This window comes from Olea europaea, unplaced genomic scaffold (genome assembly GCF_002742605.1).
Source record: "Olea europaea var. sylvestris unplaced genomic scaffold, O_europaea_v1 scaffold402, whole genome shotgun sequence".
NCBI classification, from domain to species: domain Eukaryota; kingdom Viridiplantae; phylum Streptophyta; class Magnoliopsida; order Lamiales; family Oleaceae; genus Olea; species Olea europaea.
In genome coordinates this window covers 302640-315236 of record NW_019259821.1, presented here as the reverse complement: position 1 = coordinate 315236, position 12597 = coordinate 302640, and the positions used below count along the sequence as shown (strand labels likewise).

Below are 12597 nucleotides of genomic sequence, written 5' to 3'. Positions count from 1 at the left end.
ATTGCTTTATTATTGTGGTTGGTTATTCTCTTTGTTTAATCAGTATTCTTTTTTTAGATATGATGATCACGAGGCCTTGTTGGACATAATTATGTTTTTAGAACCTTATATCTAGTTTAGTAGACTTGTATTGTAACGTTATTGTATCGTCATTAGCCTAAAAAAGGTGAACAAAAATGGAAAAAAACTATGTTTTAGTTTATTGTGATTTCACTTTGATTTAGTTGATATTTAAATTTATAGTAAATATATTTCGCCCCTGTTTGAGCCATATTTTTCATATCATCATAATGAGAAAATTTACTATTGAAGAGGAGGCTGAGTCCCACACATGAAATAGCAGGTAACAAAGGCGGCTGGACTTGTGGAATAACGGTCCAAATTTTCATTTTTTTGTCCCAAAAATTTGGTTCAAATAGGGGTTTAGTTTGTTTTAGATTTATTACAAGTGAGATATAAATATATATTAAATTCAATGAATTAATAACATAAAAGTAGACGGGCAAAAAAATATATGGCAAAACCGACGGTTTAAAACCGAACCAAACCGTTAGGTTTAGGTTTGAGTTTTTTTTCAAACCCTTCAAAATGGTTTGGTTTAGGTTTGGATTTTTCTCAAACCGTTTTAAACGATTTGGTTTGAAAATTTGTCAAAAATCGATAAAACCGAACCGCTTACACCCCTACCCCGTCCCCGTAATTGGGTTGATTGTCATCCAGTTTTTTATTGTCAATTGTTGATTACGATATGCTTAAAAAAATAAATAAAATACAAGCATGCCAATTGATCATAATCCAAATGCTTCTTTTACGTTATGCCTTTGTAAAATGTCATCCGTCTTCCTCTTCTTTTCCCATGTTCGTCAAAATCTCACAGGTTTATTCCATTCGTCGTCACAGTACTTTGATCCATCATCAATTGGATCACTGTATAAAAGTCAATAATCTTTAGAACAATTCTGATTGTACAGAATTGACCTTACAGAAGAAAACCAGAAGTCTCACAAAGGATTAGCCCACTGCGAGACCCAATGTAATAAAAAAAGATATGAAAAATTCCTGCCCCGCCACGTTAAGACACCACTATAAGAGGTTTGTGAGCTAGGGGTTCTGATCTTGGTTCTAATCTTTAATCTGATTTCATCAGAAGTCGTCAAGACTGCCAACTTAACAATTTATGTCCACACGTTTGGGTTTTTAATTTCGCCTTATGACATGAACATAAATTGTTGAGTTAGCAGCATCTTGGCAGCCTCGTTTGCTTGTATCATCAACTTCCATTAATAAATGGGAGGACGTAACTTCTGTGAAACCGAATTAAAGTGAAATGGACTCAATTACAGGAATTGAAGTACGATGATCCAATTGACAATTGGGTCAAAGTACATCAACTGCAAATGGAAATCATCCAAAATCACACTTGCTATCTCCAGCTTTACTTCAACAGGCCCGCAAAAATACAGACAAGGATGTATAAATTTACAGGCAAGATAGCATTATACTGGTGAACAGCTTCAAATAATGTATAAATAGAATAGGAAACGATGCCATTTTGACGTACATAAGACCAAAGATGCATCTAAGACCACCAACTCAAAAACTAATGCGAAAACTTTAATCCCGTCAAAAGGGCAAAATTAACATTGTTATTAACTAGTGAGTTTCAGGCTGTGTCTATGCGAAAAACTAGAGAGAATCAAAAGCAGAAAAATAAAAAAAATAAGAAAAACTGAACCAACAGACACAAGTCATAGACGAAGATTCAGAGCATATATCCCATAAGTTAAAACACGACTCGTGGAACAGACAATCTTGGTTTCATCCTAGCTCTTGAAGCTTTGCATCTTCTGCCCATCACTGATGACTGAAATTCCAGAGTCCTAAAAATTTTACTTACTTCCCCTCTTCGAGTCAGATTTCCCTTTCCTTTGGTTTCCACGTCTTCTAGTAGAACTGCTACCAGAGATAACTGGAACTGGCTGGGAAGAATGAGCAGGCATATGATGCCCAGGAACCCAAGCAGGGAACCCAACAGCAGGGATTCTGCACAATTTGGCATTTCAACATTAATTTCCACTCATGCAACTACTCGAGAAATAAACCAAAAGAATGACAAGATTATTGATGCACACACAAATTTGTATGTTTGATACAACATGAAAAGAGTCTAATCAGAGCTACCATACAACAATAAGTTTTTTGACAACATTTGTTTACATACTCATTTTCAACCATACATTCTCACAATAAAATATTCTGTATATAAATCCAAAACTTTCCCTTACTTTTTAGCCTACATCCTCCTAAAAATCACTATTCAAAACATTATTTTTCCCAAATAATGACCATCAAACAGGCTAAAGCAAAGAGGATAGATGATCAATGACACTTCATGATGAATATCTAATTTTGAAAATAGCAAAGTATATAGGCTTCTCTAAATTGTCTAGCAGTATGTGGAAAAACAAGAGGGCGGAAGACTAGTTTACAAACATTCATAATGTAAAATAAAAATATACATTAATCCATCTTCACACGAATATAAAAGGTAAAAGCAGCTAACTAGTATTTTGTTAAAGAAAGTTCCAGGGCTCACATGGAGTTATAGTCTGTCTGTTCTTCATAGCAGATAATCAAATCAAACAGGCACAGAAATTAACTACTATTTTGAGTACAAAGAAGCTTAACCAATTAAATAGTGTCACAGGAGTTTGTTATCAACACTCGATCAGCTAGCTTGGGGGAACCACTTAAGTATTGAATTTTTTAATAAAAATTCCTGTAAGAATGACAGCTCCCTATCATCATCGCAAAGCAGAAAAACTCATTCAAAATTCTTACCCAAAAGGAGCACAGCAGACTCCTGCTTGGTCATGGAAGCATCAACAGCCTTGCTGTTGTGCAGGGAAAGGCGTAATGCTTGGTTTTCAGCAAGACAGCTATTGAGTAGCATGCCCAGTCTCTTGCATTCTGCCTCAAAGTACCTACTCTTCATCTCAAGATCCTTCACGTACATCTTCTTCCTCTCTCGTGATCTGAGCGCTGCATCCCTGTTCCTCATTTGCCTGAAAGTTCAAATTGAGCACTCAGAGAAAAACCCAAAAAATTCACCCCAACTCTAATACTCTTCATCAGTTGAAAGATGACTGCAGTAAGAAGCTTCTTTGTATAACAAAGGTCAAAAAATAAAAAGATCTCTGTAAGAACCAGAGACATTGACGTATGCGATGTGATCCTGTATCAAACTTTCGAGAAGCATTGCATTGTGGGCATATAAATTACAATAATTGATGTAAACTTTACTTAAATAAAGTTGTGTAATTGTATCTTATACGATCTAATGCACGTCACAACATTTCAGAAATTATAAGAACCCCCAAATACAAGGTAACCTTTTTGATGTCTCAATTCAATTTTATGCATGAATGTTTTTGATTCAGCTAATTCTAAGTAACTAAAAAATCAAAATCAAAATACGTAAATCAAAACAGTCAACAATAAAGATAACAACAGAAGCAATAATTACAGTAACAAAAAACTGAATGTTCATCTGAAGTACCGTTTGCGTTTTTTGGCAGTAGGATCGTCATCATCCACAACATGGTCATCGTCGTTCTGCTTCTCTAGAGCTTCCGCCTGGCTATCATGGGCATCCTTATCCTTATCCTCTTCCGAAGACAAAGGGCTAGAAGAATCCTTTTCGGGACCATCAATCAATTCATCAGACAGATCGGAAGCCGCAGGGGAATCTAGAAGTACGTCCGTAAGAAAGCCATCAGCAGAAACCTGTTCGTGATCGGGCAGGGCTACATTGGAGTCATCGTTCATGAGCAACTGCTCTATGTCCTCGATCGACAATGAACCCGAATCGGGTGAAGGGTTCAAGGGATTCGAAAATTCCCTCACGGGCTCATCTAAGAATTCAAAATTCAGAGCATCTGGTAGGTTGTCAATTATAAGGTTCCAATCGATTTGCTCATCTTCAACCACTCCGAAATCGTTCATTAGAGCCCTCGTAATACACAAACCCAAAATAAAGGGATGGGGGTATGGATTGAGTTTCGAGAATTGAACGTCCCACAATGCGGCTCTGCTATTTATTGGGGTTGAGAGTTGGGGTTTCCGGGTATGTGGAGGCAAGGGGAGAAACTGCTTGGTGGTTTCGACTTTCTTCGTGGTTAAGAGACGAAGGGAGAAGGATCTAAGCGGTCCACGTGTGAAATCTGGGTAGAATCTTGAAAAATATAAGTACAATTAGTCCCGAAAGCACCAGATCACTGCCTGGGTGGTGAACACATCATTCAACCAATCATAGCACGGGTTTTGCTAATTGGTAATGTTCTGGTACTGCGTCGTCTACGCTATATGGTGGATCAACCAGTAAAATAATGTGGAATTTGGTTTTTAGCCTTAAACAGAGGTGTATTTTGAGTAATGCTCAATTTTAAAAACTTTTGTAAGTCCTATTTCATCCTATTTTTATTTGTTTTTTCCAAATTTATTTTCAATCATACATTACATGAAATTTACATTTTTATCATTTTTCGACTAATTTCTTTTTATCAAAATTTACGAAAAAATTAGAGTGTGTTTGATTGATATGGAAAATATCACCTAGAAAAGAAAATATTTTCCATCTTTTGTGGAAAATAAAAATCACCTCTACCCAAAGAAAATGTTTTCCTTTAAAACATGGAAAATTAGGCATATTTTCAGAAGTTGGAAAATGTTTTCTTTGAAAAAAATAGCAATCAAATACTTCAAGTAGGAATTTGGGTGGAAAACTGATATTTTCCATGAAAAATAAATGTAATCAAACACATCCTTAATTTTTATCAAAACCAAATCGTTGATTTTTAATGTAAATACACTGTTGTACTCTTTTATAAAAATAGTAGGGCCTGTTTGAGCACCACTTTTTGGGGTAATTTTTTGGAGAATATGTGATTAAAAAATAAGAATAATTTTGAATTTGCGTGTAAAATTATTTTATAGGAATATGTATGGTTAAAAGTGTGTTTTGGAAAAACAAAAATAGAGCTTAAATATGGGGTCACTCAACAAGCCCCCATTTGATCACCATTTTTTCTTCCAAAATGTATTTTTCCATCTGCCACAATGGGACCAACTTCTGCTGACAGTCTGTAGCATCCACGATCAGTACTTGAACATTTCCCATTTTGCCCTCGTTGTTTTTCTGTGAGAAAACGGACTAGCCAGCAGCCTTTGACATTTTCAAAGGCTGTAAAATTTGAATTTGTACACTATTTTGAGGAAAAAAAAGGAGTACCAACAGAGAATCATTCAATCATATACACCCACAGTGGTGAAGCAGAAAAAAGCCTTACATTTTTGGAAAAAAAGGAATAATGACAGAGAAGAAAAAGACATTCTATTTCCACACATGAAAGGCCGACGTCACATTACAAATATTTTCCCCCGTCTTCTTCCGATCCCGCTACACGTGACCTCAAAAAAAAAAATTACAAATGCTCGACAAACGCAACTGTCGTGATTACAAATCGAGGCACACCACTTCATACTTTCTGTACGTACATTTCGCAAAACTCAACAACGTCATTGTTGCTGTGCTATATAATCGCTCAGTATATTCCTCTCACTTCACAGCATTTCAGGTACATTCATCTCACTATACATATCGTCCTCCACGATTAGCAGCTCCACCTTGGTGGCATCATCATCCTCTACATCCACTCGGAGGAAGGTCTAGTTCAAAAAATCCAGAACAACGTAGGAAGTTGTGAACACCTATTGTCGCTGCGACCACAACTGCCTGTGTCAGAAAACGGGTAGTTTAGCATACGTTCAAGGATTTTTCATCTTTGTTTCCACACACCGAAAGCACGTTTGATGACATTTCTATAAGATGAATGTCTAAAATTAAATCTCTCACGAGCACGTCAGAACCTCCTGCGCTTACCTATTTGCTCGTCGCGAAACTGTTGGAAATGGTACAATATATTATATCCTTTGCAAAGTGCATGTACCTCGGACGAAGTGCAAATCTCGAGTCCACCTAATAGTACTTACTTGGTGCCAGCACAACAGCGGGAAATGTATCTTCGGATTATGTATAGCATGAGCTAGTAATCGTGCATCATGTGAATTGCCCGATGTGCAAGCGAGTATAAACGTAAAGCATAAATTGAAGTCGCAAGCTGCTAACACATTCTGCGTGGGGAACCATTTTCGTCCTATGAAGCTAACATGGTCGTGGCATGGTAACACAGCGACCATAGCCCAACTAAAGCCCTTCCCATGAGCCAATATGCATAGGAACATACCGACCTACTTATAGATATCTATCTGCTTGCTAGTTGATAAATCGTACTCATCTAGCAACAAATGTGCGAAATGTCACAACATGGGCGAGTATATGCGAAATTCTTGATAATATATATGTTTACAATGCCTCCATCATGAACATGGGACTGTTTCTTACAAATGAAAATCTTCGAATACGACGACACTATGCTTGATAGTAGCTCCTTGCATCGATGTCCGCTACTTTAAAATACTCTGCCGACATTGTGACATTCGTGGCTAGGGCGTTACAGAACTCCTCTTCACCAAGTTCCCCCTCCTCGTCGGAGCATGGGAAAAGCACACAATTGAAGTCGAGATCATCTATTGCATGATTCAAGTTGAAGGGAAGAAAGAGTTTTCATTGGAGCAAATGAACATTACAAGAAGTGGAAAACTAATCATGGAATTGTTACAACCACATATATAGTTGTTCTGTGATGAGGCACACCAACTTGTAGAGGTGTGAGAGCTAGGTACCATTCTTGTACTGAGTGAACTTTCACACAAAGGCTGCAAGAAATTCTCATCCTTTAAACAAGCATGATTTCAGATTTGACCTATGTGTCAGTTACTAAATATTCTACAACTATGACAAGAGAACTGCACAATCGTTTAACAAATGCCCTGCAGTGCATTTTTTAGTCATTGAATGAAAGGTAATACGGTAAAAGAAAATGCAAAAAAAATAATAACATAACAAACCACCCTCGAAGGCAGTACGCAAATGACAGAATGCATCCGATACTACACCAAGTGTTCAATACATTAAAAAGTTAATTACACACTGTTGGGAAGAAAAGGAAAAACTAATGCAATGATCTATTACGCTCATTAAACTGTCACTCCATCTATTCAAATTTTTTGTTGACATTCTTCATGACACCGAGCTGTCCCGATATCGCTTTTGCACCAGTAGCTTACAAGAGTAGAAATACAGTGGCGTCCGACGCTCAAGTCAACCAGTGGATAGTAACTCTTCGACACACGCAACCCTAACGTTGTCGTCCGAGGCAATGATAGTGTTTATCTTTGCCACAACTTCTTTAGCAGCACTGTTGGCACGACACGATCAATGGAGGAGAACTCATAAGCAAGAACATTCTTCTTCTCCCCTTTTGCTTCTATGTGGACGACTTCCTTTTTTCACCGTTTCGGCGTTGGAAACATTGCTGCCGGACTTGCCCCTACCTTTGTCGCCTCGTCACTCGAGCTGCAACTTTCCCTGTCAACTGGTATAGCGTCCTGATGGTCGTCTAGTGTAAAATTTTCAAACATATCTAACCCTGTTCTACAAAGCTTCATTGTGGTGACTGTGTAATTTTCAGTGTCATAACTATCGTTGAAAAGTGGACGGTACTTAACGTAAATCTCACTAACATCTTAGTTCTTGAAGTCTTTGTAGTCATTGTTCTCTTGACAAAAAATGGACCAGCAATTACAAGCCTGGCATGTTTAGCGGAAACAACTTCAAATACAAGATTGTGACGCACACATAGAAAACACAAGCAACTCACTGGAATGCAAAGAGCTGAATGCACTGTGCTATGCAAAAAAAGGAGAACTTTTCCCATGAGCATCTGTGCTGGGTGCAGAGGAATTGTATGAACGTGATGTAACAATCAATTTCCATTCAATTAGTGGATTAAACAAGCAGGGAACTAATCTACAGCAAAGTGGAGATGGATGGTAGGATAACACGGCACCCATTTGAATTTTTTTAGGATGCCATAACATATGAATGCATATAAATTGCCAAGTCACAGATATGTTGAGGCTTGCAACGTGAAATCCACCAACTGAAGCTATCGACGCCCTACACTAGGCATGCCTCACAACTATTAAAAATGGTTTATGTTGTTATCGGGTGCATGAAATGCGAATAGGCAAAAGCGAACTTAATTGGAACTAATGGAATCTCAGTTTGGGAAATCACAGCTACGGGATAAGGATTTCGTGACCTTTACTTTTATCGACCACTTTCGACAGCAACAATTTGACCAATAGATGGATTATACTCGACCCCACTGCATGCCAGCAGCTCGGACAGTCGTTTGTGCTCTCGACGAATTGAATCCCAATGATTGTGCAGTTGTTGTTTGGTCCAACTATATCTTGATATGGAGTTGAAGAGTACAACCACACGGTCCTAGCCATGCTTTGTGAAACACCAACCGTGTCTATGCCCTTCAGCGATGGCGGTCTCAGGTCACTATGAACGTTCTCTGTTCTGCTAGGTTCTACCAAGAGTATTTTTCGATGCATAGTCGTTGACGATGCCCCTAGCTCTGGTCGAGGTTGCTTGCGAGACGTCACTAAACTCAAAGAAGAAGGTAAAGAAAGTATGACCTCAGAAATCGAAAAGGTAACGTGGGCAATGTGTGAAGTGTTGCTATACAAATACCTGATTCATTGGTAGATCCATGTTGGCTGAAGGCTAGCAACGACGGGTGGATACAGTGACTAGGCTGGAAGTTTGACATTCGTAAGTCAGACAATGCAGGAGGGCCTTCGGTAATGATTTTCCAATGGTCACCACACAGTTTGTAGACGTCGATCAGAACATACAAATAGCGGTTTGACGCACTGTTGAAACCAAAATATGGGACAAACACTATGAAAAGTAGGTGTCTCGCTAGCTTCATAAAAGGAAACAACGCCGAAAATTACTCGTATCATTCATCGACTAGCCGTCATGTCCTGTGTTTTCTTCGTTTGGTGCTGTTAACAGTTTGATTTTCATCATGATAAAGGGCAGTTGATGGGAAGTGGAAAGAATATTAAGGACGGTGGACCCACATGCTCAATAAGTTTTGGAGTTAACAGTCCAAAAATGAATTATAGAACTAGCGAAAATGTGTAACAAACAGGGGCCAAAAATCTTAAGAGCATTTTAGAGCTTCAAAATGTGTCGCCCGATCCAATAATCCAATTATAAAAAATATGATTACGATTTTTAGTCAAAGAACAAATCTATAATTTTTATTTATTTGGTTTTAGTTTCTTCATTAAAAACTCAAGTGCATTTCGAAGTTTCAACATTCATTATGAAAGTTTGTTGTTCATTTTTTACTTTTTGAGGTTTTCAAGTATTTGTTGTGTGTGAATTAAAAAATGAGAATTTCATCATTTAAGGTTGGTTCCAAGGGTAATTGGCAAAAAAAATCCCTATCATTTGTACTCATTGCAAAAATGATCACTATCATTTTAAACTAACCATTTACACCCTCATTCCAAACATTTATTGCAGAATTGGTCCTTTCTGTAAAATTCTGTTAAATTTTTGTTAAATTTGTGTAATTTGACCAAAACGTCCATATCGTTTGCTTTAATTGTGCAAATAATCCCTATCATTTCAATTTTGAAATTTGGACACTCAAATCGACATTTATTTGCTTGAAAGGTCATTATTATACATTTTCTCCATTATAACATTATAAAATGACTAATTTATCATCTTCTTTAAATAAATGAATAGAAGAAAGAAATAATATAAAAAAATTGTATCTAGAGTTTCTAGTTTTTTTTTTTTAATTACAAATGAGTTTTATGTAAAACAATATAAAATATTCTGATAAAAGAAAAATATTTTATTTTTCTAATTAACCCACCTACTCCTACGCTTATCCACCACCACCACCACAACCAAAATAATTAAAAAGAGAATTAAAAGTGTGTGTGTGTGTGTGTGTGTGTGTGTATATAATGAGGAATAAGTACCATTTTTTTTTTGTTTTTCTATTTTTAATTCTTTTTTAAATTTTACAATACTTTTAGTTATCTCTTTAATTAATTTTGTGTTGGTGGTGGAGTATAGATGATAGGCGTAGAGGTATGTGGGTTAATTGGGAAGATAAAATATTTTCATTTTATTAGAATGTTTTAGATTATTTTGTGTGAGATTTATTTTTACTTTTTGAAAAACATGAAATTCCAGATGCAATTTTTTTTTTGGGAAGATAAAATACTTTTTTTTCTTATTTATTTATTTAAAGATGATGATACATTAGTCATTTTACAACATGGTAATGGAGAAAATAAATGATAAGGACATATTAAGTAAAGAAAGGTCGATTTAAGTGTCCAAATATCAAAATTGAAACAATAGGAACTTTTTGCGCACTGAAAGCAAACATAGGAATGTTTTACACCAAATTACACATATCAACAGAGTATACCATTTTCGGAAGAAATGTTTGAAACAATGGTGTAAATGCCAAGTTTGAAACGATAGGGACCATTTCTGCAATTAGTACAAACAATAAGGATGTTTTTTTTGCTAATTATCCTTTGTTCCAACATACTATTACCTTCATGTGTTATGAAAGTCCAAAGTTGTTTTTCAGGTCTACAATAAAAGAACCTTTGATGTTTGGTCATTAATGTGCTATTTCGCCTTAGTTGAATAATGGTTGAGAATCTAATATGATAAACAAAAATTTCACGACAGTTCTTAAGCATAAATTGTCAAGTTAGACAATGTTGATTTTGAAATCATTGAGAATTAATTTCCAATAATTTGAACTAGATTTTTTTAGCTCATATCATTGATATTGATCAATCTCCCATTGGGGCAGGTTCAGCAGAAGCCCGACGTGTTTGAAAGATTGATGGGAGATAAATCTCATGCAATTCAACATCTACTATCAACAGAGTACTACTATTTAGAGAATCAAATAAATTCAAGAAAAAAATTTGTTAACTTGCAACTAAATATTGAAGCACCGACATGACAATATAGAAAAGGAAAGAGTGATGCTTATTGAACAACCCCCTGGAAAAACCAATGGTGCATTTTCCAGGGGTTGTTCAAGTGGAATTCCCCAAAAGGAAAAGTAAGAACTAGATTAGATGTTGATAGTGATTGAATGAATATAATGATTTAAAAAAATTTTGAAATCGTATTACGGATGTATTTAGAGGGCGACGAATATATAAATTTGTGTGGATATATAATATTTAAATGAGTGAATTTAATAAGAACAATATTAGAATTTGATGTGGATGCAAATAATAATATTTTTAAATTTTCATATTTTAGTAGGGATGGATATAGAGTGCAATGAATATATAAAAATTGTGGATGTAAGTAGCGGCAAACAGAAAACTAAAAAACAAGTTTCGTTTGAAATTTTAAAAACTTGTTTTATGGCATTTTATTTTATGAAATTTTATTATTTTCTAAAAATAGAACAATTTTTTAGTCTATATATATATATAGACATGGACTGAGAATATTTTTATTTTATATCTATTTAAATTATTGTGTAAATAATCATTAAGAGCTTTGAGTTTTTTTTTTCTAGAAATTTTTATAATTATATTTTCTTAGATTTTTGTTTTCCAGAATTTAAGATTTTAATTTTTAAAAATTTTTTTTTTTTTTAGAATTTATCAATTTATTTATTGGAATTTTTTTTTTACTTTTTAAAATTTATTTGTTAGAATTCTAAATTTTTATTTTTTAAAAAAATTATATAAATAAAATTTTATTTAAACTTTCCATATTTTGAGTGTTTTCTAGAATTTTAACCGAAAACACTCAAAACGTATTTTAAATGTTTTGAGTTTTATATTTTAAGTTTAACCTTATTTTTGTAAATTCATTTTGGAAATATCAAACCAAAGACGTTTTCAATGCTTTGCAGAAAGTTTTGAGTTTTATGCTATAAGTTTAACCTTAATTTTGTAAATGCATTTTAAAAATATCAAACAAAACACGTTTTCAGTGTTTTGTAGCACTAAAACTAAAATAGCAAATCAAACACACTTTAAACCTTTTGTTTTTGAAACTTACATTTTATTTCAGTATCTACTGTTGGTCTGAGCATTTTATGGTTTTGAACCTTTTAGTTTAATCATTTTGCAGAAAGATTTGAGTTTTATGCTATAAGTTTAACCTTAATTTTGTAAATGCATTTTAAAAATATCAAACAAAACATGTGTTGACCTCCAAAAATGACTCCAATAGGTTCCCTAGCCTCACCCCCTCAAAACCTGCACGAGTAGCACCCCGTCAAGAGGCAAAGGCGACCGGACAAGAAAAGGGGTCCGGCGACTGTTTGCACTCCGACGGTCAAATCAACGGCCGGACGGAGATAGATATATAGAGTGCAATAGTATGGAGATGGCGGTTTGGCTAGAGAGTATAAAACCTACCTTGATTGTGTGAGTTGAATCCATATATATAGAGAAATGGATGTGAAGCATGCCAAACAGGTTAGTGGGTCTAAGTTTGAGCCCAATACGAGGTGAGCAAAATAATAGGTGCCT

General features: G+C 35.3%; 1 protein-coding gene across 1 annotated transcript; it reads right to left on the bottom strand.

Moving 5' to 3' along the window:
* Positions 1-1499: 1499 nt before the first annotated feature.
* Positions 1500-4247, bottom strand: LOC111387409 (bZIP transcription factor 60-like). The gene is made up of 3 exons (XM_023011962.1): positions 3560-4247; positions 2842-3065; positions 1500-2043 (listed from the first exon to the last, which is right to left on the bottom strand). Exons 1-3 carry the CDS (start codon positions 4003-4005, stop codon positions 1784-1786), a joined length of 930 nt encoding a protein of 309 aa, XP_022867730.1. The 5' UTR covers positions 4006-4247; the 3' UTR covers positions 1500-1783.
* Between the last annotated feature and the right edge of the window lie 8350 nt (positions 4248-12597).